This window comes from Ursus americanus, chromosome 4 (genome assembly GCF_024610735.1).
Source record: "Ursus americanus isolate L20-20 chromosome 4, mUrsAme1.1.p, whole genome shotgun sequence".
Taxonomy (NCBI): Eukaryota; Metazoa; Chordata; class Mammalia; order Carnivora; family Ursidae; genus Ursus; species Ursus americanus.
In genome coordinates this window covers 86,442,338-86,468,009 of record NC_142130.1, presented here as the reverse complement: position 1 = coordinate 86,468,009, position 25,672 = coordinate 86,442,338, and the positions used below count along the sequence as shown (strand labels likewise).

Below are 25,672 nucleotides of genomic sequence, written 5' to 3'. Positions count from 1 at the left end.
TTCTGGGGAGAGATTAACGGTAGGAATGACGGAATAACCCCACTATGGTCCTTCTGCCCACCCTGGGGGGGCTATTCCTCACTGTCGGTTTGGGAAGTGGAGACACAGGTGAGATAAGTGATCTGTCCTGGGACCTGAAAGGGGCTGAAGGCTCTGTCTTGAAGGCATGGCCAGAATAGCATTGCGGGGCTGATATGAAGAGAGGGGCTGCTGGCCTTCAGGAGGGAGAGAAGGGTGCATGGTATAGGCAGTTGAGAAATGAGCATCACCTGTAACCATCCCTCTTACCTGGAACAATGCCAAGTAGGACTTCTTTCCTTTTTTTTTTTTAAGAGAGAGTTGGGGAAAGGGCAGAGGAAGAGAGAGAATCTTAAGCAGACTCCACAGTGAGCACGGAGCCGGATGCAAGGCTCGATCCCAGGACCCCGAGATCATGTCTTGAGCCGAAATCAAGAGTCCGACGCTTACCCGACTGAGCCACCCAGGCACCCCCCATTAGCACATATTCTGTGTGAGATCTAAGAGGGATGCCTGGATGTATTCTGGCTCCCCAGCTCTGTGCCCTCCCCTCCACCCCACCGGGGACGGCTGGACCTCTGCTTCATCCCCCCCCCCAACTGATGGGGCTTTGAGCCTTTGAGTCACGGCTGACTACACCCAGAAGAGAGGGGCAGAGCAGTTTTCTCCTGCAGAGCCGGTGCCACTGCAAGCTCTCACGTGTCATTGTTATATGAAATTTCCATCTTTGGCTTGCCGCCTTCTAAAATTGTTAATATATGGAAGTGAGATCATCTCAATGTGGTGTCTCAGAAAGTCCCTGCCTAGGCAGCTTAATGCAATGCAGAGTGCAACAGACTCGCAATCCGGAGAAGTCCATTTACGTCCTGGCTGGCTCCTCACTGACCAGTGACCTTGGGCAAGTCACTCCATCTTGCGTGCCCGACAGGCTCCTTCTCTGTTCAGGGCGAGCAACACCAGCCTCTGACGGGGCCATTAGGGGACCCGAGTGGGCACCATGCATGGAAGGCTTTTGCGGAGTCTATAAAATGAACGGAAGAATTATTTTCGTATTGACTTTAGATGTTGAGTGAGGATCTTTAATGACTTGAAACAAACCCCAGAATTATGCACACAACACTATCCATCCACCCACGCTTCCTCGTCTAAGTTTGGCGTGTTCATCCAACGCGATTTCTTGAGAACCCACTATGTTCCAAACAGTGTATTTTAAGAGACAGTGGGTGTGGAAGCTTCCTTGAAAAGACTTCTTTTTTTGTTCTTTTTTTGTTGTTGTTGTTGGTAAAAGTTTCTGACCCAGGGGATCTCTTCAGCGAGTTTGGATCAGAGATGTTAAAGTTCCCTCATCTGCCCTGGTGACGTAGTCAGAGCTGTAACTGTCTGTCAGCAATTTTACTCCACAGAAAAAGAGTTTCTGGCAGACATTTGGCCCCCAGAGCATGGCCTCTAAGCCTGGGATAAAATATGTTTTATCTGAAATAATGTGAACAACTTCATTTGATTTGGAAATGATCAAAAAAGAGTTTTTGACCATTTTTCCTGTTTTTGTATTTGTTCAGTAGTTGGACATGTTACTGAAACATGAGGCATTGGAGTTCACATGTAGTTTTTAGAAAATGGTACATATTATATGCCTGCCACGCAGTGAGTGCTGAGGAATTATTTAATTCAGTACGTGGCATAAAAATTGGTGTTGCGAGTCGGTTTGTATTCATTTGTTGGGAGGGTTTGCCCATACCCCTTAAAGCAGAGTTTCCTTGCATTGATTTCTGTAGAGATACAGAGGAGATCACCCCTTGATTTCGTGGATACCTCACTGGTCTTTTGGACCGAACCTTATTGTCTCGGTATTCCCATGGTTAACAGACAGAGCTGGAGCAGCCTGGTAGCACGTGAAGATGTTCTGAGATCCAGCCGAGCTGAGCTTGTCAGTCCAAGCCCTGTTTTCTGTCGGTTATGTAACCTGGATGGATCTCGGTGCCTCTTTAACGGGGCTCGTGTGAGTTCCACACGGGAGTGAGTACGGAGCTCTGGGCACGCCGTCCTGCGCAGAGTAGAAGCTCAGTCAGTGCTGGTTATTCGTCGTGATGGGAGTAGTTTGGCTTTGTATTTTAGAGCTCAGCCCTCCTGCGTCTCAGACTTCCAGTGGGTGAGGTGGAAAGAGAAAACCGCCAACTGGTGGAGCGTCTTGGAGCCAGGTTCTGTGTTTCAAAGGGAAGCTTTGGCTTGGGGCCATTGTGCAGGACGTGTGGGGAGAGCTTCATTCATCCACTTAGAACATGAAAGAATGGGCGCTGCTCTTACCAAGAAGGTCTCGAGGAGCCACAGCCTTGAGAGAGCGAGGGGCTGCTGCTCAGAGCCCCTTGTGGAGATGTGACAGCTGTTGACATGTTTGTGTGTTTGTGCAGTTTCTGACCCCCTCGGCGTTTCCAGAAATCCTTCACACCCTAGCGTGTGGAGTCGGAACAAGGTAAGGCAGAGCTCTCCACGAGAGCTTCTGGCCCCCGTGGACTCATGTCCAGCTCACAGATCACCTCTCTGTCCAGCCCCCTCGCTTCGCAGGGGAGGAAGTGTATCTAAGGAGATGAGGCTTGACAAGGTGTCACAACAGGATTCAAATCCAGGTCTCCTGACTCACTGACTGGGGTCGTTCTTCAGAAACCCACACCCCCACACCGTACTTCCTCCTCATTCCTGAACAGATTCCAACTCATGTGCCCTCAGATTCTAAGATCAAAATCCTCAGTTCTGGTACAGATGCAGAAAAGGGTGATTGGCTGAAAAGAACATAGGAATGTCCACCACCATAGGCCAACACAGTGGTCCCTGAGAGAGGGGTCCGCGGCAGCTTTAGAAGGAAGCCTTGCTTTCTTGTTTGGAAAGGCAAGTCATGGGCCCCGTGGTTCCAGCAATGAGGGGGTTCAGCATTGTTGGAAGACGATCTTGAGTTCCTAGCAAAATTGCGCTGGGTTTGAAAATTTTGTTTTGCTTTACACTCAGCTTAAATGGCTCAGGGATAAGTATGTTCCCTGAGCTGAAAACTGACATCAGCATCCAAGAGATTCTTAACCTTTGGTCGCAGACTCCTTTGAGAATTGGATGAAAATTTGGACCCTTTTCTTAGATAAACACATGGACCACCCTTCTGCATTCAATTTCAGGGGCTCCATGGGTTCTCCAAAGTCCTTCTACAAGCTTCTGGTTAATACCCTCAGGTTAATTCTTCATGAAACAACATATTTTCATATAAAATTTATTTTTTAAAAAAAGCCCTCTCTTCCTTCCCTTCTCTTGAGACTGTTTGATGCTTCTTTTTTTCTTTCCCATTGATCTTCCTTTTTCTGGCATCTAAGTTAGGCAATGAGATAGTTGTTTTGAAAGCAAGCCCATCCATTTTCAGCAGGAGTATTTGCCTCTTTGCCAAGATCTTCTTTTGGGGAGTGGGAGGGTGAGTAGGTAGTTGAGGGGTGTCTGTGTTGGTAGTTTCAGACCCCTCTATCCTGTACAAAGTACGGCAGACTCTAAAGGGCTTCTGTATATATGAGATGTAGCTATAAATATTTATCACACTAGGAATTAAAACAGGAAAGCAAAAAACCACTTGTTGATTCATTTTAAAATAGCACCAATAAACCCATTATATGTTCACACAAACAACTTTTTATTTAATTTTTTTTACTTTCTAAAATTTAAAAAATTAATGAGGGGAGAGGTGTTATTTTATATTTTTGCAAATCTCTATGATTTCTGGCAAACAGGAGACCCTAGAGTCTCCTATCTGCTTCTGCATTCACTCTCTTGTGAAATGCTGTTTTGGTTGGACTCTAGGGGAAAATGTGGCCTCATTCAGGTAGTTGGAAAAGGGAGGGCCTGAGGCCCCCCTGGAAGTATCTAAGGTTCCTTGGTCTACACTTTGAGCTGCCCATTTATGCTAATATAGGCGGGGGAAGTTTAGGCCTTTGAAATTCACATTTTTAATTTAGTGCTTGAAGAGGGGAACATCTGTGTGCCTTGATGAAAATGCTGGTTTCCTAGCATCGCTGAGGAGGAATAAGGGCTGGAATTAGGAACTTAGAGCCCTTCCAGCCAGCCTGCTATGAAGGCGTAAGAGGGCCTCCGTGGAGCCCCAGGTAGAACTTAGGAAACAGCCGACAGGCTTTTCATCGTCATATGGATCCAGTGTGTTTTGGACGACTGTTGACAGATAATCTAATATGGCCCATCGGACAGCCCATCATGTCTTTCTTACTTTTTCTCCTTTTAAAAAAGTTAAAGAAAATGATTTAAATTAACTCCGGTTATATCCATAAACGACATAATGAAAGTGGATTGCTTGAAGATTGCAAAGTTCGGCTTGACAGTTAGGACTCATTTGTAAGCTCAACCGTAGTTGAGTGTGAGCTGAACCTGGAAATGAGTAAACCTTTAAATCAAACTAAGATGTAATCCATGAGAAACTGTTCTCCTTGTTTTGAAGTTATGGTGGACAATGAACAGCAGTTCATTTACCCAAAGGTGGGTTTATTTAATTAATTAATTTATTTAGATTTTATTTATTCATTTGACACACACACACACACACACACACACACACACACACACACACACGAGTGGGGGAGGGGCAGTGGGAGAGGGAGAGCAGGGAGCCAGACTTGGGGCTCCATTCCAGGACCCTGGCATGACCTGAGCCAAAGGCAGACCCTTAACTGATGCAGCCACCCAGGTGTCCTGCAAAAAGGTGGGTTTATTTTTCTGAAGCGTCTTGCCTATTCCACACCAGACTCTGTTCATAGTGCTTTGGGATGTGTCGACAGGAAAAGATCCCTGAGCTCGGGGAGCTTGTTTGGGGTGAAATGGGAGTGTGTATGCAGAAAATAATTAGCATAATAAGCACTTGACATGCTATGGGAAAAAAAGAGCAGGGCAAGGCAGATAAGGCAATGGGGGATGCCGGAGGCAATTCGAGATAGGGTCATCAGACCTGGCCCCCTTGAGAAGGCAGACTTGGGAGTCGGCCATTGATTTGGAAGGTGGGAGTGTGCCCTGTGTGTTTGAGGCAAAGCAAAGAGGCCAGTACGCCTGGACCAGAGTCGGGGCGGGGGAACAAAATGCTGCAGAGAAGCTGGCCTGGCAATCAGAGGAGGGAAAGAAGTCTTTAAGCCGTGTAAAGGACGGACGTGAGCTGAGCCCTAAAGGACAAATATACTCCTGGAAGCAAGAATGGTTGAGAGTATGCACTCCCATTGCACTGACTGGTAGGTCGATCCAGTGCTCCAGTGTGAAGGCTGGACCTCTGCAGGGGGCTTTGCAAGGCAGATGCATGGCTCCTGGGAGGTCTGCCTAAGAGCAGTGTGCAGGGTGCGTTGAGGAAGGACGAGGAAAGAGAGCTTGTTGCTGAACCACAGGCGTGGCTCTGAGAAAGGAAGACAAGAACCCTTGGGACAATGTGATAGCTACATCGTGGGTAGTGAGGAGGGGAAGGATGACTACAAGGTTCGAGGCAGCTACCTAGAAAAACATATGAATAGAGAGAAGATGATTCATTAACTTAGATGTTGGCAGTCCCCAGTCTGGAGTTACCTGAAGCAACATTTCAAGCATCTGCCAACTTACTTCTGACTCCCTTTTTAGCAACAGTAAGAACTTTGGGTCGAGAGAAATTTTGAGTCACTCCCATTGGGGATCATTAGAGAAGGAGGGAGAATGTGTTGAAAACATAAAAAGGCATGGAAATTTTGTCTTGGGACAGGAAGAAGGGGGAAATGGAGCCGGGTTTTAGAAATGCCTCAAATGGAGTTGGGACATGTACAAGGGGGCTGATAGTGGGAGACCCACTGGGGAGAATTTACAAACTTCAGAATTTGAAATGCAAAAAGGCACTGGACATTTGGGGAGAGAGAGAGAGAGAAAATAAAGCTTTACAATGATTAAAAAGTAACTGCAATATTTCTAGCAAGTCAGGAATGGCAATTATTAGTAACAGTGCCCAGTAGTTATTAATCAACTACTGATGTAGAAAACATCACCGCTTTGGGGCGCCTGGGTGGCTCAGGCAGTTAAGCATCTGCCTTTGGCTGGGTCATGATCTCAGGGTCCTGAGATCAAGCCCTGCATCAGGCTCCTTCTCAGTGGGGAGCCTGCTTCTCCATCTCCCGCTCCTTCTCCCTCTGCCTGCCACTCCCTCTGCTTGTGCTGTCAAATAAATAAATAAAAATCTTTAAAAAAAAGAAAAAAAAATCACCATTTCTTAGGTTATGATGTTTTGTGAATGTGAAAATACTTAAAAGGAACTTCACTAGCTCGTACCAGTCTTGGTCAGTCTGTTTTCCCCAGTTTCCTCTGCAGCAGCCTTCCATGTTAGTGGCCCTAGCGAGTGCAGTCAGGCAGTGCCTTCTCTCCCTGGGCCAAGATGAAAATAAGGCTGAAGGTGGAAATGACAATAATCGTAGTTAATGCTTTTGAGCAGGTACTGTGTGCTGGTCACAGTTCTAGAAACCTTTTTGGGTTAACTCAGTTTCACAGCATCTTACAGAGTGTTCGAAAGCATAGATAACTGTTGTTTTACAAGTGGGGAAACTGAGGCACAGAGCGGTTCAAAGTAACTTACCTAGGATTGGTATTGACCATACTGAGATTACCAAGGGAGAGTATCCTAAGAGTATATATCAAGTATACCAAGGAGAGAACACTGGGTACCAAATACCGTATTCATGCATGTGCATGTTTGTGGGAGGGGGTACTTAACAGTTCTGGGGATAAGAAGATGATAAACCAGGGGAGGAGTATTTTAGAATTTAACAAGGCAAAAATTGTTCTAATTCAAAGCTTCTGCAGGTCGAAATTTCCTCAACCCACTGAAAGTCAGTGAACTCTCTATATTTCACTTCTCTATGTAGGTATATAAAAGCAAAGCTGGATTCATCAGGGAAATTAAACAAAGTAACCAACGAAATAGTTTCTAATTGCATTTGACTTATAACTACAAATGGCTGATTGATCTTACTGTCCTTGAATTGCCCCAGGGCCCTTGAACTTCGTGGCTAATTACCTTTTGAAAACTGTGTTCACCTGTCATTAACACAGAAGACCTGGCCCTCAGAGTATTTGTAAGTTGCCCAGGAAACACCCGGAGCCTTGCCACAATGTATCGTTAGTCCACATTCATGCTGGGTGACCAGAGTATGGGCTTTAAATTTGCCGCCTGCCTTCTCCAGCTTCATACCGGAGTTCATGTCAGCATTTGTGGTCCAGCTCTGAGGACTGCGATCACTCTTGCCTAGCAGCTGTGGCATGCTTTGGGCTACAGCTGTGGCCACTTGTACATCCAGCAGGACAGTACGTACGTTCATGCTGGGAAACTGCCGTGGAAACTGGTGAGTGCTCCAAAAATCTGGCTTGGGAGGATGTGTCCGGGGAGACCAGGCTTTAAGAGCCTCTATACCCCATGCATGTTGTGTATAATCGGAAGCCTCTTCAGTGGAGTGTTTCTAACACGGACAGTGTATTTTGAGTAATTTCCAGGAAATCTCTAACTGGATCGTGCGTCATGTTGGGAGTCACTTCTCTGTGTAGCTAGGGTCTTACCATTTCCGTTGATCTCCTTTGACTTCCGAATTAGAACTCAGTATTTGATTAATTACTAGGACCTATCAATGCTACGATACCTCACTCAGTATGAAGGAACATACCTTGCATTTGCTACAAACACTGCTGAGGCTCCCATGAGATTCTTCCCTAGGGTTGGTTTTTAGATTCCTTGCTGCTGGGAAGAGTGGGGGAAGTTCTCAGGCGCCTGTTTTCTCAGGCGCCAAATGTCCTTGAGAGTGAGGTAGGGAAGAGGAGGGGCCTGTGGCAAGATGACCACCAGGAACATTTGCGTGACAGTGGTGCCACCTTTCTTCTGAGCTTTTAGGGGCATTGCAGTGATAGGCATCCTGGCATCTGAGAGTGACAGGCATTTGGGATGCAGCCTTAGAGGGATGGATGCCTGGTGTTTTTCAAAGTGTGAACTTGAAACTAATACAATACTGTATGTTAACTAACTGGAATGAAAAAAAAAAAAAAACTGAAGTGGGAACCCAGAGCCTCTATGAGAGTATCCGGCTTGGGTTTGTACCAGAGATTCTGAGACCCTATAAACTGGTATTTCTCGTGTGGCACTTAGGCATTTGGGTAGTACGGTTCTACAGATGATTCTTTCCCCCAGTAAAGTTGGAGGTTGCTGGTACACGGGAGCCTCTCACTGACCATTCCGGTGCTGAATAGTGCCTCTGGTTAGGTAGTCCTCATTTCCCGTGATGCGAGAGTCTGGGCCTTTGGGTATTTGGGACATCCCAAGCTTCTTGACCAAATCAGGGCTGGGGCTGGGCAACCCGCATGTTTTCCAACAGGCTGGGTCACATATCAGTGCGGGACGTGTACCACCGAGCCTGTTCAGCCACTTGTGGAAACAAGGTGGAGTCGGCTTGGATCCCGAGCATTCCCCAGCGGTTACACGAGGGGTGTGCAAGCTCAGCTAGGGCCAGCAGGCCTCTTACCTGGGGCAAGTACTTCTTCGCTCAGGTCAGTGGCCATCCCAGAGCTGAGCACACAGAGCCTGGGCCACTGCAGGACTACAGCATCGGTGGGCATGAGCAGATGTTCAGGTCTGGCAGAGAGGTGAGTGTCTAGTTTCTAGAGGCCCCAGGGTATTTTGTAAAGGGGTAAATGGTTTGTGGGAAAGTCAGAGACTGTTAAGACACATGCTCTTGAGGGTTTGGCCTGTCTCGTCTCTGCCTGTTTCCCTCCTCTTTCATCTTCTCCTTCCCCTTATCCCCACTGGGAGATTTGAGATCTTTGCCTGGCAAGTCAAGGCAAATAGATAGTTCCCTAGCTTTTGCTGGGAAAACCTGGAAAGGGCCTTGTTGACAAAAAAGGGTAAGGCATGGAGTTGACTATGTAGACACAACGTGGCCAGGTGCTACTTGCCACTGAGCAGTGGGGCTGCCATATTATAGTGGAAAAGGTAGTTGGAAATGTGGTTTCTGACTCCAGTGGGCCACCAGCCAGGCTTGTGACTTTCTGAGCCCCAGCGTCCTCATCCATTCATCAAGGGGATGGCTTTGCAAGGTTCCTTCCCATTCTAGAGCTCTAGGAATTACAAGATACCTTGTGTGCATTCTCTCCCTTGTCTTTCTCTTACGGACCAGGGAAGTTACCAGCATAGCTTATCTCTCCCTGTCTTACAGAGACGCTTCTCACCTCTGCATTTTAGAGGGGAGCTTTTAACTGATGCCTTCATTTCTTCCCGGGAAAGACTGAGACACATGAAAATGAATCCAGATGTTTGGGAAATTTACAAACTCCTCATCTCCTACAACTCACAGTTATCTTGAATCATCAGTCATGGCAGATTTCTTTATTGTCTTATTGACATGGTCACTGTCCCTGCTGGGAGAAATGGGAGTTCTTAACTGTGTTTTTCTGTTTGTATAGAGAATTTTTACCCACTGGATCTGGGTCCTTCATGACCCTGGTGGGTCATGACAGCAAAGTGATGGGACTAGCAGTGAGAGGGGTATGCCCCTGAGCAGTGCCCACAGTTTCTTTAAGCCCCTCGAAATCCCAGGGGTCTGAACTCCATTGGAAATGCAGTTGGTCCTCCAAAGCTATCTTAACCACTTCCTGCTGTCCTCCTTGTTTTTTCTTTTTTTTTCTTTTTTAAAGAATAGTTTTAGATAGTAGAGAGGGCTCTCAGTTAACCTTGGACACCTGGCTGAGGTTGTATTGGCCAGAGCCAGCCACTGTAAAATTGTTCATTTTCCTCCCTTTACATACAGTTCTCTTTGTTGTTTTTTTTTCTTTTTGAAGGTGCACAATGTAATGATTTAATATATGTATACATTGTGAAATGATTACCACAATCAAGTTAATTAACACATCCATCGCCTCACATAATTACCTTTTTGTATGTGTGTGGTGAAAACACTTAAGATCTATTCCCTTAGCAAATTTCAAGTGTATAATGCAGTATTAACTATATCCACCATGCTGCACATTAGATCCCTAGAACTTACTAACTTTTTTAATAAAGATTTTATTTATTTATCTAAGAGAGAGCGAGAGCATGAGTGGGGTGAGAGGTAGAAGCCGAGTCCCCACTGATCAGGGAGCCTGATGCTGGGCTCGATCCCAGGACCCTGAGATCATGACCTAGCCAACGTCAGACGCTTAACTGACTGAGCCACCCAGGCACCCCTAGATGTTATCAACTTTATAACTGAAAGTTGGTACCCCTTGACCACCATCTCCCCATTTCCCCCCCCCCCCGCCCCTGGCAGCCACTGTTCCACTCTCTGTCCTGTGAATTGAACATTTTTGCATTCCACATAAAAGTAAATCATGCAGCATTTGTCTTTCTGTGTCTCCTCTTGTCATGTCTGTGCCCATCTTTTAGTCGTTCACTTAGTGTCTCTTCATGACGAAGGTGAAGTGAAGTTTGAGGCCCTCACTTAGAATTGACCAAGTGAAGTGCTTAGAGATACGGGGGCACGGCACCTGTCCGGGTCTTGTGCAGGGCCGCGTCCGTTCCTGGCCTGGTTCATTCTGCCCCATTGCCTCTCAACAAATATTTGAACCCAAAGCATTCATTTTTATGCCAACTCAGAATAGTCTGTTTTTATATTTTCGAACCATAATTGGATGCTTATGAGACTGAAGGCTCAAAAAGTGGTTAAATCCTCAAACCCTGTATTACTTGGCCATCTCTTTTGTGTCAGACCTGTGTTCCTGTTCTCTTCCTTTGAGAAAAACCAGTCTAATTTCTTATCCATGAGACCGTTGCGCTGTCCTCTCCAATATTGCTGTCATTATCCCTCCTTGATTACTACCATTATTTAATTATTGTTTATGGATATGCCTGTAGCACTTTAGAGCAATTAAGCTTCTGATTTAAGAACAGACCTGTCTGTGTCCCGGAAATGTTCAACTTGAGACAACTTGAGAACAGGGACAGTGCTTTGGAACTTCCAAATGTTTTTAAACTGGGAATTGATACCCCCGCGTGTTGGCGGTTGCCCTAAGCTGTCACTTGGCCCAGGGGCAGTGAGTAGCTTACTTCGGGCTCCTAGCATCCCAGCTTTGAAAGGGCAAGGTAATTGGAGAGCCTGCGTTGGAGCTGTGGGCCCCACAGACTTATTTAGCTCAATGCAGAGTGAGAGGCTGCTTGTTTTCAAGAAATGAAGCCGATTACAGCATGAGGACTCCTGCCTATTCGTGGGACATGGGTCCTTGCTGGGTGAGTGGGTGAGGCAGTGCGCTAGTTTATCTTTTTAGTTGCCACATTAGAAAACAGAAAAAAGGGTATTAGCTGCAAAGACCTTGTTATCCATTGTAACCCCCTACCTCTGCAACAGCTAATCAGCCTGCAGAATTTCCTGGAGTTTTGGGCGGGCTGATGAGGGTAAGGGTGCTGAGCTTTCTCAGCATGGCCGTGGGAGAATCTATAGCTGATTTGCCAGCTAGTTAATTATCTAAGTCAGATAAGTGATAAGCTCTTGGAAGCGTTCCTTGTTTTTTAATATGTATTTCTTGAACGTTCCAGATCGTTCGCATTCATGCCAGGACGGCTTGGTGGCTTTCCCCGAGCCGCTCTGCGGGCAAGTTGGGTTTGTGCGAGCCCAGGGGTTGAGGAGGAATTGGTCCGGGACAGGTCGGGAGCTGCAGTGCCCTGAGGGTCCCCTGCAGCTCTCCCGGCCACACAGTCCCCGGCTGACTTCTCTGCGCGATGCATGACTTGCTTTTTTCCCTTTCTGCGCCCAAGGATGTTAATGCCGGCGAGGGCAGTGAGTTTGCGGACAGTGGGATCGAAGGGGCCACCACCGACACGGACCTCCTGTCCAGGCGATCCAATGCCACCAACTCCAGCTACTCGCCCCCCACCGGCCGCGCCTTCGTGGGCAGCGACAGCGGCAGCAGCTCCACCGGGGATGCGGCCCGCCAGGGGGTGTACGAGAATTTCCGTCGGGAGCTGGAGATGAGCACCACCAACAGCGAGAGCCTGGAGGAGGCGGGCTCGGCGCACAGCGACGAGCAGAGCAGCGGCACCCTGAGCTCCCCCGGCCAGTCCGACATCCTGCTCACGGCAGCGCAGGGCACGGTGCGCAAGGCCGGGGCGCTGGCCGTCAAGAACTTCCTGGTGCACAAGAAGAACAAGAAGGTGGAGTCGGCCACCCGGCGGAAGTGGAAGCACTACTGGGTGTCCTTGAAAGGTAAGGCGAGGGAGCGCCCCTCCCCCGGTGCGGGACGCACCTTGCGCCGTGGTGCACCTGCGCGCACAGGCTGTTTTGTGATGACGTGGGGTTTGTATTTTATACCACTTTTAACGAATTGTGTTTTATTGTGATAAGAATACTTAGAATGAGATCTCCCTTCTTAAATTTTTGGGTGTCCGTGACCCTGTCGTGGACTGTAGAGCAGATCTCCAGAACGTAGTCATCTCTCTGAACTGAAACTTTCTGCTCCTTGATGATTCAGTAACTCCTCGCTTCCCCATCCCCACCAGCGCTGTTTTGTTTTCTTTACTTTTTCACAGTTAAGCTAGAGGAGTGTCGCACACCGAGTTTCCTTGTATATACAGCTGCTTCTGATGACAGTTTTGAGGGATATGGTGCAAAAGAAAAAAATTTTTTTAATCAATCAAGTTAGTGAAATACCTCCTAAAATGACTGTTTCAGAGGCAAACTTATTCATTGGAATCCTAGGAAATGACCATTTCTTTAGGTCAAAAATGATAGACTATCACTAATTCCATAAGGTTCAGCCTAGTGCTTAATAGAGTGAGCCATCATAGGTTTGTGAAAAAGTCATTGTTTTACGGTCACACTTTGTATGAGTGTGTGTGTGTACAGATACATACACGTGGGGAGATCACTGCCTTTTCATTAAAAGCGTAATATTTTTATATGTTGCTGTTCATTGTCATTTTATACTCTTGAAGTATGTGTATATGTCTGCATATGTCTCGGTCGTATAAAAGTCGTAACACATTTGTGAGCTCTGTGTCTTAAAAAGAATACTTGGCGCCCACTTAGACCTTCTGTCCGAAGCCACATTTGAAACAGGGTTAGGATATGGCAGGACGGGTTCGAGGGTTGACAAGCGTGAAGGACAAGCACAGGAGGAAGTCTGGGCTTTCCAGGTGTGGTGTACACTCTAGACCATTTGATACTCAATCTCACTAACTGTGGTTGGTGTGAGAGCTTCCAATCCTCGGGGCGCAGAATACCCTAGAGTCTGCACAGTGAGGCGCAGGCCAACCCCTGCAGGACAAGCAAGGTGGGGTTGTTCCCATTCTTACTAGTTCCAACTGATGCTTCAGTACTTCAGTGAGACAGGAAGGGAGCTGGTTAATTAGACCGTATGTTTCACTGCGCGTCACAGAGACCCACGCTGACGATGCGTTAAGCGAGATAGAACTGATTTCCCTCCCGTCGTAGACCATCTGAAGTTGTTGTGGCGACTGTTTCCTATGAGTCATCCAGGTCCCAGGTTCTTTCTGTCTCCTTGCTCTGCTATTCCCAGATCCAGGCCCTGTGATCAAGGTAGCTCACCACCAGGCCCATATTCTTGCAGAAATATGAAGGCATATCCCTCTGCCCTGTATCAGGACCGTTATAACCAAGTACCACAGACTGAATGGCTTAACCAAAGAAATTTATCTTCTCACAGTTCTGGAAGCTGGAAGAGATCGAGGTGGGAGTGGGGTTGGTGTGACACCTGTCTCCTTGGCTTCTAGATGGCTGTCTTCTTCCACTATCTTCCCGTGGCCTTCCCCTTCTGCCTGTGTCCAGATTCCCCCTTCTTAGAAGGATAGCAGTCAGATTGGATTAGGGCCCACTACTATGGCCTCAATTTACTGTAATTACCTTTGTAGAGATCCTAACTCCAAATACAGTCACATTCTGAGGTACCGGGTTAGGACTTTATTATAGGAATTTGGGGCACTATAACTCAGCCCATGACAGGCCCTGAATTTGTGTGTTAACCAAGCTTCCCAGGTGATTCCCACACTAAATTTGAGGACACCAGTGATAGTGTCATAGACTAACAATAATGAGGTGATCTTTTACTTGGGACGTGGAAGAGGGCATTGTTTTGTTGCTGCCCTGCCCTTAGAGAATAAAGGGTACTGGAAGGCAGGGTGTGACCTCTTCGAGCAACAGCTCAGGAGCCCGTTAGAGGACGGAGCCTGCACGTTCTTGGTGACCCAGATTTGGATGACACAGTCTGTCAGGATCGAGGCCCAGAACACAGAGCCACTGAGCCCTTTGTTAAGAAACAAATCCTGACGGGTTCCCATTATATCTTGACCTCCTCGGGGCTGGTCCTTGCCACTCAAAGGCAGAACGTGCTGCTGTTTTTTTCTTCGCCTTGGATATCGAGAAATAAAAAAGCAAAACACCTGGGAGCTGTGGGGTAGATTTCTCCAAAGATTCTTCCACTTTAGACAGAATAATTATTTTTTTTTAAATTTCATTTAGAATTAATCTCTGGGGCGTCTCTCTCGGCCGCCGCTGAGCATACAGATGACTTTCAGGGGAAGGTGAAGGCGAATGGACTGCTTTCAGGGGGCACGTGCTTCCTGGGTTTGCTGCTTCCTGTTGATCTTCACACCGAAACAAGTGGAAAATTAGAGTAAAAGCCGATTTTAAGCACCTCCTGTCATGGGTGATTGTAAACCAGCATTGCAAAATTATAAAAACAGCAATTGGAGAAGACTGCAAAATGCACAACAGTTGTACATGCCCGGGTCTGTGGATGTGTCCTCTTCATTATCCGCAGGCTTCAGTCTCTGTCCTCAACCTGCAGTACAGCTGTGTCGCTCCTTTTCTGTTCCGAGTGTGCTAATCATTAGCGTCGTTAGCCCTAAAGATTAGAGCAGGGTTTCTCAACAGGGGCACTATTGACATTTTCCGGATAATTCTTTGTTGTGGGGATGCTATCCGGGACGTGGCAGGATGTTAGCGGCATCCCTGGCCTCTATCTGCGGGATGCCAGTGGCACCTGCCCCCGTTCCCCCCACGCCTAGTGTCTCCAGACACCACCAGATGTCCTTGACCTCGAGGGCAAAATTGCCTCACTTCAGGAATCTCTGATTTGGAGGAAAATAGCATCCCCTTTCCATTTTCTTTCTTTCTTTCTTTTTTTTTTTTTTTTTTAAGATTTTATTTATTTATTCGACAGATAGAGACAGCCAGCGAGAGAGGGAACACAAGCAGGGGGAGTGGGAGAGGAAGAAGCAGGCTCACAGCAGAGGAGCCTGATGTGGGGCTCGATCCCATAACGCCAGGATCACGCCCTGAGCCGAAGGCAAACGCTTAACCGCTGTGCCACCCAGGCGCCCCCCCCTTTCCATTTTCTTTCCTATATTTATCTCTGAATCTATGCTAGCTTAAGAAGTGAAACTAGTTACACACTCTTCAGTGTGATATATGTGTTTCTGAAAAGACCTGAGATCTTCACAATAACAGGGATTATGGGAAGAATAAGGTTGGGGCAGACTACTTAACAGGTATGTCATTAAATTATATGCATGCAACTTCTGCGTAGCCCAGCACTACATAGAGAGATAGATAGATCGATAACTAAATGCCCTGCTAAAAATACTCACATAGTTCACATCTTACTTTTTACAATAAATACTGTAGAAAATGTGGGACTTCGCTTTTAAGAACAAAGTAACTATAACTTGAATAGGTAGAAAGAATTGAAACGCCTGAATTATTGAGACCAGGGCAACGAGGAAGAAACCATAAAGGTCAGGAGCACCAGGCTTTTGGGAAACTCTGCCAAGGGAAACACTGGGAAGCGAGTGGACGTGACGTTCAGCTGAGTTTGGGGATTTGCATTCCGCAGCTGTTAACCTACAGATGTGAAATGTGACGGGCTGGGAAGCACAGCCTTTGAACTCATGGGACTTTCCCATTGATCCCCATTGTTCTACCTTTTGCTAATCACATAGAAGCCAATTTGCTTTATGAAAGCTCGTATTGTAGCTGAGTAGATTGTACTTTCAAGGACTTTGCTGTTCACGTAACGCGTGGCCCTCGCGGGTGGTTAAGATGTGGAGAACTGAGTTAAGAAAGAGTCATGAAGTTGGGCCCGGGCTTCCCCTGAAATTGGTCTCGATTAGTTGACAGTAAACGTTCGGCTAGTAATTATTATTACAGTGAACCTTGCATTTAGGCGACGATGGAGGGTGTCTCGTGAAGCAGCCACCTTGCCACAAATCTCTGAGACGTTTTTACTGTGACTGTCATTAGTTTCATAGTGCAATTAAGTGTGGACCAGGCTTGCAGATCCGCAGCCCCCAGGCCTTCATCTGGCATGTGCCATGCCATTTCTTCTTTCACTAGGAACAGGGACATGGTTTATTTCTAGAAGAACATTTTGTAGAACATATTTGAGACAAAAAAACCTATCATTTCTTTCCTTATTCTTAAAACACCTAATGCTGGTATTATAAATGGTTTGCTCCAAAGGGGATAGCTAAGAAACCCAATAAATGGTGTCGTCTGGTTGTATATCCCGTGAGCTATTGGGAAGGGACCCCGGTGGTCCCTGCTGACTGGCAGGCCTCACACCATGGAACTCGCAGTTCTGACCTGTGGAGCTGGGTTTCTAGCCCCCACTGGCCAAAGGAGCCGTAAGACCCCCATATGCCTGTAACGAAATACCCTACAACAGAAAGTGAGGGTCTTAAAGAACTTGAGGGCGTGCATGGAGGGAGTTTTGTGTGGGTTGAGAAACTGTGATTTAAGAATCTTTGCCTTTTGGGGCGCCTGGGTGGCTCACTTGGTTAAGCATCTGCCTTCAGCTCAGGTCATGATCCCAGAGTCCTGGGACTGAGCCCTGCATCGGGCTCCCTGCTCAGCGGGGAATCTGCTTCTCCCTCTCGCTCTGCCCCTCCCCCTGCTCATGCTCTCTCTCTCCCTCAAACAAATAAAATCTTAAAACAAAAAAAAAGAATCTTTTCCTTTCTCTCAGTCCATCCAAGACTTCACTATAAGCAAGACCCTATTCTCTTTGCTCTCTAGGTTTCCACGCTCTTTAATTTCCAGCCCTCTCCTTGTGACAGGTGACAAACAATAGTTTCCACCACTGAGCTCTTGTTGTACAAGCACTGAACATTCAACGCAGACTCCTGTTTTGTTTTCTCAGGGTGCACACTCTTTTTCTACGAGAGCGACGGCAGGTCTGGAATAGACCACAACAGCATCCCTAAGCACGCCGTCTGGGTGGAGAACAGCATTGTGCAGGCTGTGCCCGAGCACCCCAAGAAGGACTTCGTCTTCTGCCTCAGCAATTCCCTGGGTGATGCCTTCCTCTTTCAGGTTTGTCGGGCACTACCTTTCAGGGCATTTCAAACCTCTGAACCAGATATCTTCCCCTCCTGCCTATGTAACCCACCCTGTTTTCCTTTTAGTGCTGGGTTTTATCTTTGGCTCATTGTAGAAACAAGAACGGTTAATGACAAAATACACATTTACATTGAATTCAGAAATGAAACAACTCACCCAGAGTGTTCCAAGGGAAGCCCAGGGAAGGACGTGAGTGGACTTTGAGAAACTTGCCCTCTTTGCTGTGAGTTGAAGGATTTGTCAGTGTAGTCTCAATACCATTTGTGTAGAGCCTTAGAAAGAGATGATGAATTCCTTAATTTAGAAATGATTTGAGCTGTCAAAATTTTTTACCATAATGTTCTCTTCTAATATTACTCATAAAGTAAAATAATGACATCCCAGAAATGACTAGCTATACCCAGAAAATTTCTCTTTCTCATCTTATCAGAAATTTGTACCCAGTGTTCTTGAAGTTTGCATGTTAATTGTGTTAAAAAATACTAACCTGTTAATCACTTCAGGGTTAGCATTTAATTTTGTAGGGAATTGTTTGGGGTTGGTTGGTTGTGGTGCACTCTACCAGAACTTTCTATCATGTTAGGAAAGCCTCCTTCATGTGTTGCCGTGTTGCATGAATTCCTCCAGCTTTTACTCTAAGCTGCCTACATGCTTTGCACAGGGCTGTTCAGAACAAGAAGATTTTGACACAGTTCCCACTCTTAAAATTGTTCACATGTGGTGTGGGAGAAAGACACATGGATAGATCTTTGTAGGGTAGGAGAGCCTGACCGTTAATGTTAAAGGATGAGTAGGGATGAATTGGGTGAAACGGACAGTGCAAATATTTCATGCAGAAGACAGAGCTGGATCAGAGGCATGGAAAAGAGTAATAGGTGATTTCACTGAGTTTCTGGGTTTGGCCCCTAAGTTCTTTCCATTTAGGCAATTAAAGTAAGAAAGTGGTCATTTGTTTGTGAACAGGCAAAAAGCATCTGTTTTTTCTTTCTTTAAATCAGTGATATAAAACACATAAAGAAGAGTGTACAAAACATAAATGTATTGCTCCATGAAGTATCACAGAGTAAATACATAACCACTGCCTCAGTCAGGAGACAGAAGTTTCTAGCACCCTACAAGCCACTCCCCACCCATATACACACATGCAGGCTACTAGCTGGGTAGGGTGAATATGTATTTTATCATCCAAGCCAGGACACTTTTGTCAATCTGGGAATGTCTTCATTTCTCCTTCATTTTTGAGGGATAATTTTGCTGGATATAGAATTCTTGATTGACAGTCTGATTGTAATGTTTTGAAAATATTATTGTACTGCCATCCGGCCTCCATGGATTCTGATGAGAAATCAACTTTTAATCTTAGGAGGATCCCTTGTATAGATGAGTTGCTTCTTGGGGCACCTGGCTGGCTCTGTCCATAGAGCTTGTGACTTTTACTCTCAGTGTCGTGAGTTCAAGCCCCACGTTGGGGATGGAACCTATTTAAAATTAAAAACCAATGCATTAGATGAGTTGCTTCTGTGTTGCTATTTTTTTGTCTTTGTATTTAAATAGTTTATGATATGTCTCTAAGTATTCATTTCTTTCTTATCCTGCCTGGAATTCATTGAGCTTCTTGGATGTATGGATGTGTGTGTCTAAATCACATTTGGAAAGTTTTCAGCTATCATATCTTCAAATAGTCCTCCTGTCCATTTCTCTCTTCTCCTTCTGGGACTTCCATTATTTTATGTTAGCTGCACTTGATGACACAAGTCTCTGAGACTCTGTTCATCTCTCTTCATTCTTTTTTTGTTCTGTTTCATGGACTGGATAATTTCAGTTGACCTACTTCAAGTTCACGGATTCTTTTTTTTGCCAGTTCAAACCTGTTGTCCAGCCCCTCTGGTAAATTTTTCACTTCAGTTATTCTACATTTCAACTCTAGAATTTGTATTTGGTTCTCTGAAAAAAACTTTTTACATTTCTCTATTGATATTTTCTATTTGGTGAGATATCATTCTGATACTTTACTTCTTTAGACATGATTTCCTTTAGTTCTTTGGATATATTCAAAATAGTTGATTTAATGTCTTTGTCTAGCAAGCTACCATCTGGACTTCCTTAGGGACAGTTTCTGTTGACTGCTTCTTTTCTTGTGTATGGGGCATGCTTTGTTGTTTTTGCATATTTCATGCTTACTTGGTTGAAAACTACATTTTGAAGAATATAATGTGGTGACTCTTGAAACCAGATCCTCCCACCCTCACCCCCAGGGTTTGTTGGTGTTGATTCTTGTCACTGTTGCTTATTTGTTAAGTGACTTTGCTGAAATCTATAAAATATTTATTCTTTGTCGTGTGTAGCCACTGAAGCCTCTGCTCAGTTTAGTAGTCAGCTAATGATTGGGGAGATTTCCTAAAATGCCTGGAACCAATTAGACTTCCAGTCTTTTCCAAGGATCTCCATGTCTTCAACACTCAGCGAGCTAGTTAACAACTCTGCCTGAGCCTTCACCTCTGCTTGCACAGAGACCCAAGGTCAGCCAGAGGTGTGAGCACAGGGCTTTCTCAGGGTTTTATGAACATGTGCACAGTCCTAGGCACGTTTGTGATTTTCTAGATTCCCAGAACTATGATTCCCAGATTCCCAGAACTATCGCTTATGAATATCTTATTCCCCAGCTGTTTAAAACATTTCTTGGTCAGCTACCTCTTTTGCCCCAACTGTCATCACTGCCTCAGGCAGCTGTGATATTAAACAGTTGTTACTCATTATTTTTCACAAACTCCCCTTGGAGTAAAGACTACCTGCACAAGTGAGTTCTGAGGTCAGATAGCAACAAACCCTGTGAGTGGGGGTTTCCTGTGAACTGTCAGACAGGTCAAATAATGACAGTTCTCTGAGAACGGTGTTTTGTGGGAGCTCATTGCCCTCTTTAGTGATAGCTAGACTGCTGTTTTTCACATGATTGTGGAGATAGGGAGATGAAAATGAAAATAAGGCAAGCTAAAATGTCCTTAAAACTTGCTATTCTTACTTAGATTCAGCTATCACTTTTTCCAATAGAAGTACCTAAGATTGTTGCAAGACCTAATTAAATGCCAGAGCTCTGAAAAAGTTGATTTTGACCATTTTTGCTAGTGTTACTGATTTTACAGAGGAGCAGTTTTTTGAGGTCCTTACTCCTCCAATTCCACTGATGAACTCATTAGGACACTTTAGAGACTTAATGGTTTTGAGAGGTATGCCAGCTCCATTAACAATTATGCCAGGATAACAGGTATAAATTGCAACAGATTCAGGCTAACTGGGATGTGTAGCAACCTCTCCATAGGTGCATTTGGGTTGATCCCTATTTGGGGGGGATCAGGAGCAATGTTGCTAGAGTACTCTTATATCTGTGTTCAGGATATGTTTGTCCACATTTCTACTGGTGTATGCCTAGGACTGGTATTGCTGTCTCATGGCATAAGTGTACACATTCATGTTTAGTAAATACTGCCAAACAGTTTCCAGAATGACAGAAATAATTTATGCTCCCATCAGCAGCCTAGGAGAATTCCAGGTGTTCCTTATCCTTGTCCACACTTGGTATTGTCAGATCTTTTTTATTTTTCATTTGTAAGCTATTTGTGTGAAGCTGAGCACATTTTTGAGGGTTTAATGACCATTTCAGTATCATTTTTGTGAAGTGCTTATTTCAAGTGCTTATTCCTGCCTATTTTTCTGTTAGGTTGTCTCTCAATGATTCATGGCAGTTCTTACAATATTTTGTGAATCAGATCCTTGTTGATTATGTGCATTGCAAATATCTTTTTCCACTCTGTCTAGCCTTTTACTCTGTTAAAAATATCCTTCATTATACTGACATATCTCATTTAGTGTAGATATATCTCTAATGTAATGTATCTCATTTCTCAAGTCTTCCTTAAAGGATAGTGCATTGTGTGTCCTATTTAAAAAATCTACATACTCTGAGTCATGAAAACGTTCTTCTGTGAAGCTTATTAACCATTGTTTTTTTGCGTCTGGCATTGCTTCTTATTAATTATCTGGATATCTTGTATATGAAGGAATGCCTAACTATGCTAACAATAACAATAATAATATATGCTATCAGCAGCTGTCTTTTACGGAGTCCTTATTGTATGCCACCACCTTGAAAGTGTTTTACAATGTGAATCACACGTAATTCTTTACAAAATTATTTCTTAATTTACGTATAGTTGATATACCATGTTATTTAGTGTTAGGTGCATACGATAGTGATTCAGCAATTCTATACGCAGTGCTCAAGTAAGTGCAGTTACCATCTGTCACCCGACAACATTATTGCAGTATTGTTGACTATATTCCCTATCCTCTACTTTTCATCTCCATGATTTATTTATTTTGTAACTGGAAGTTTATACCTCTTAATCCCCTTCGCCTGTTTTGCCCACCCTCCCCCCATCCCCCGGCAACCACCAGTTTGTTCCTGGTATTTATGAGTCTGTTTCTGGTTTTGTTTGCTCGTTTGTTTTATTTCTTCAGTTCCACATATAAGTGAAATCATAAGTCACATTTAATTCGTACAGCAATCAGTGAGTTGGATTGTTTATCCATATTTTAACCAGTTAATGTGGACTGTGTGCCCCATTTGGTGAAACTCAGGCTTTTATAAAGGCTAATAATTAGATGCCAAGTGACACAGTTACTGAGTGTTGGCTGGATTCACACCAAGCCTCTCTTTCTCTAAAGTCTTTTATCGTCTAAGTATACTATTTATCTGACTTCTATTACTCTTTACCCTAAGAAGAGCATGGGCAGGAATCGCTGACCAGAGTCAAAAGGCACTATTTCTCATTCTCAGAATTAAGCCACTCAGTGGAATATTTCAATATTTCGGCCATTCTTGCCTCACTACACAGTTTAGATGATAATCTGGTGGGTTTCAGGATACTCTCCTTTTTACTTATACACTGCTGATGTGAATTCCTTTTGAAAGGACCTTCCTGGCCATAAAATCGCTGGCACAATCTAAATATCCAGTAGGTCACATTGAATAGAATTCTTTTGTGGCGACATAGGACCTTATTCATGAAAACCTCTGTGTCCTCTTGCTATGGTGAAATTTTTATGCTACTTACGTGGGATAGAGCACAAAATGAACCTTTTCAGAAGAAATTACTGCTGTTCAGGATCCATGAGGGCATTTTCTACCTTCTACTTATTGTAATCCACATGACTCTAGAGGGGCTAGGTTTGAAAGGAACCTGTGTGTGTAAGGGGTGAGGTTAACGCGAGGGAGATCAACCACGATTATGGAAATAATTTGTAGGTTATTCCAGCCCTGGGGCTCAATTCAGTGCACACAGTTTACAGAGCAGCCTGGATGCTGCTGATTTGATGCTGTTACTCGGATCCGCCCGTGGTAAGGAGATTCATGTTACCAGCAAAAGCAGAAAAGGGGTTTTGTGTGCAGGATGGGGGTGGAAATGGGCACGAATATTACAGCAGCTTACGTGGAAGAATTACTGTGCTGTCTGCAAAGGGAGGCAATGGCTCCTGCATTTCAACTGTTTTAGAGATCTTCATTCCAAATGGAAGTCAGAACCAGCGCCTACCACCTACAAAGTACAATTTCGTATTGGGCCTTCCTTTGTCCATTACTGGTGGATGTTACATACAGTTCCAAAACGCTCAGTGGCTTTTATGGTAAGAATGATGCCTGCTTGGAAACAAAATCATATGCAATGATATATCTCAAGAAGGGTAGAAAATCTAAGGAGTCACTGCCTTTCCATAGAAAGTTTTCTTATCATTTAGAAAGTCACTTGTATGAGGGTATAGCATGCATATTAAAAAGAGACTAGTGAAAAAAGAATAGCATTTACACGATTATGATGAATTGGGGATTAGATGTAATAATCCAAGTCAGATGTCTTATAGATAGCAAATGCTCATTACATGCTACGGTTCTCATTTTAATTATAAAGAGAAGTATCTAGTTCCCTGTACTCCTCTTAAATAAGTATCTTTACAGAAGTTGAATGTGGCTTCCCTGTGAAGACGCTAAGGCTTTGAGTGTTATTAGGCTCTTAGGCTCTGGACAGTTATTTTCAAGTGCCATATCTGGTTCTGTGTGGACTTGATGAAGGTCATTGGCACACATGCCCTGAACCAGGGCAGCCAGATTAGGGAAAAGTCTGGAAATCATCTTTCACAAGGAAGCATCAAGTGGACTTGATAGAAGAAACTCCAAAGGGGACTTGGCATCTTGGACTTGAGTAGATTAAAGTCTAGCCTCGCTTTCAAGGTAGACACTATCTCTGCAAAGCCACTACAGCTGGTCAGCCTGCCCACTACATGACCATCTCCATCCCTGAGAAGCTTTCAGCTTTTCAACCATCTGCTTTGCTGGTTAGCTCCAAGACTTATCAAGTTCTTTGTTGTGTTGAGATAAAACATTCTTTGTGGTGACTTCTGTCATTTTTCTCTGTTACCATATGTTTTCCAAGTCTAAAGCAAGTCTTCTTTCTGATAACCTTTTAAATGCTTGAAAACAGCTCTCATCTGTCTCCTGCCGTGTCTTCTGTTTAGGCTTCCCTGTGTAAGGTTTCTGAGCCATTCTCCCTACGATTCAGTTCTTTGATGTTCTTCCTTGTAAGGTTCTAGAACCCAACACCTTGTCCGCCATGAGGTCAGTCCTGGGCAGCCTGCCTACAGTTTGGTTCCTACTCTTCCCATTTTCTTCCACAATGCTAGTGTCAATTCCTTAATTTATTAGAAACCACACCAAACTGTTGACTCATACTGAGCTTGTGGTTTATCATACCCACAGCATCAACCCTCCCAAGGTCTCTTCCATCTTATTTTAATAGGTGTTTCAAGAACTTTAAATGCAGAAGTTAAATGTACTTCTCTGAAATCTTGTGTTTGTGGTTTCTGCCCTTCTAATGAACTTGTTGAAATCTTCTTGGATCCTAATTTGATCTTCCCTCTTAACTTCATGCTCTCTGCAGATAAGACAAACTGGATATTGGTCTTTGTTCTTTCTGTTGGCTTAAATGTTGCCTTAGTCTGTAGCTAAATCCTATTTTCCCATCACCATAGATCATCTCCCTGCCTCTAGCTAGCCACTTTAGAAATATTTACCGTTGGTTTTGACATGGATTAATTGTGAAGATGGGTAAACTCCTAAGATGTGTGGAGCCCCAGGCAAATTTTCTTTATCTATATAAAGAATTTGACCCACTCCAGATCAGCTTCGCCAACACCATTCTGGTGGCTCATCTCATGCAGTCTAGTGAAAGAAATACCAGATAGGCTGATGGGAACAACCCAGTAGGTATAGACTCATGTCCAGAAGCTCCTTAGCATATCTTATTGATAACACATATGGGATACAGGGTCAGAGAGCTCCCTGAAAGGGAGAAAGTATACTTGGGGGAGGGAGGGGTGTTCCTTCTGGACCCTGTCCTTTCCAGGCATCAGGAGGGGTCTTTTCAAAATATGGGGCCCCATTTGCTTAGCTCTTAGGAGGGTATTGACGGAGAGTGGGGATGTTGAAGTACAAAATGAGTACACAGGGCTGATAATCATTTACAGCACATGCCCTACTATTAGCATATTCAGAGGTCTCTTCACATGTTCAAAGTACAGTGCAGAGATATAATTGTGGCTGTGCTAGATTTTAGTATATAATCTGTATACTGTTACGTATTATCCAAACAATATGTTACTAATACTATTTGTCTTCCTTTTTATATTATTTTAAATTTGTATGAAGTCAATATGAGCACATAGTTTTAAGGAATTCAGTTAACCTTAAAAGACTTAAAGTAAAATTCTCTTCTCATCCTCTACCTCTTCCCCCAGCCTCAGGCCCCCAAAGGAACTATGCTCAATTGCAGGTTTTTTTGTTTGGTTGGGTTTTTCTGTTTTTGTTTTTTTAAAATTTATCCTCATTTCTCATTAACATGTTTACAATATTTCTTAATTGACTTTAGAGATTAACTACTGACTTTCTGTGTTGATAGATGACTGTTTAGCTGTATTATATATGAATTCTCCTTTCCTCATATTCCTGTATAATTATATGAATATTTAGGATTAAATCAGTAGTCTCCATTATACTGTTAGGATGTTCTATGCTGCTATGACCATATAAATAATATTAGCTGTGGGGCCAAATAGTGTACCATCATTTTATTTCCTTTCTTGAACAACTTTTTGTTTTTTTTCCTGTAGTTAATGCCTGCCTCTTTTTTTCTGCTCCATTTACTTATTTT

At 44.4% G+C, this 25,672-nt stretch overlaps 1 protein-coding gene across 2 annotated transcripts in view; it reads left to right on the top strand.

Moving 5' to 3' along the window:
• The window catches only part of TIAM1 (TIAM Rac1 associated GEF 1), a 369,342-nt gene that overhangs the window by 241,725 nt on the left and 101,945 nt on the right, over positions 1-25,672 (top strand). For both annotated transcript variants that reach the window (XM_087861760.1, XM_045785501.2), the window contains 2 exons: positions 11,819-12,266; positions 17,218-17,390. In XM_087861760.1, the coding sequence (XP_087717886.1) occupies positions 11,819-12,266; positions 17,218-17,390 (621 nt within the window). The remainder of the gene's footprint in view (positions 1-11,818; positions 12,267-17,217; positions 17,391-25,672) is intronic.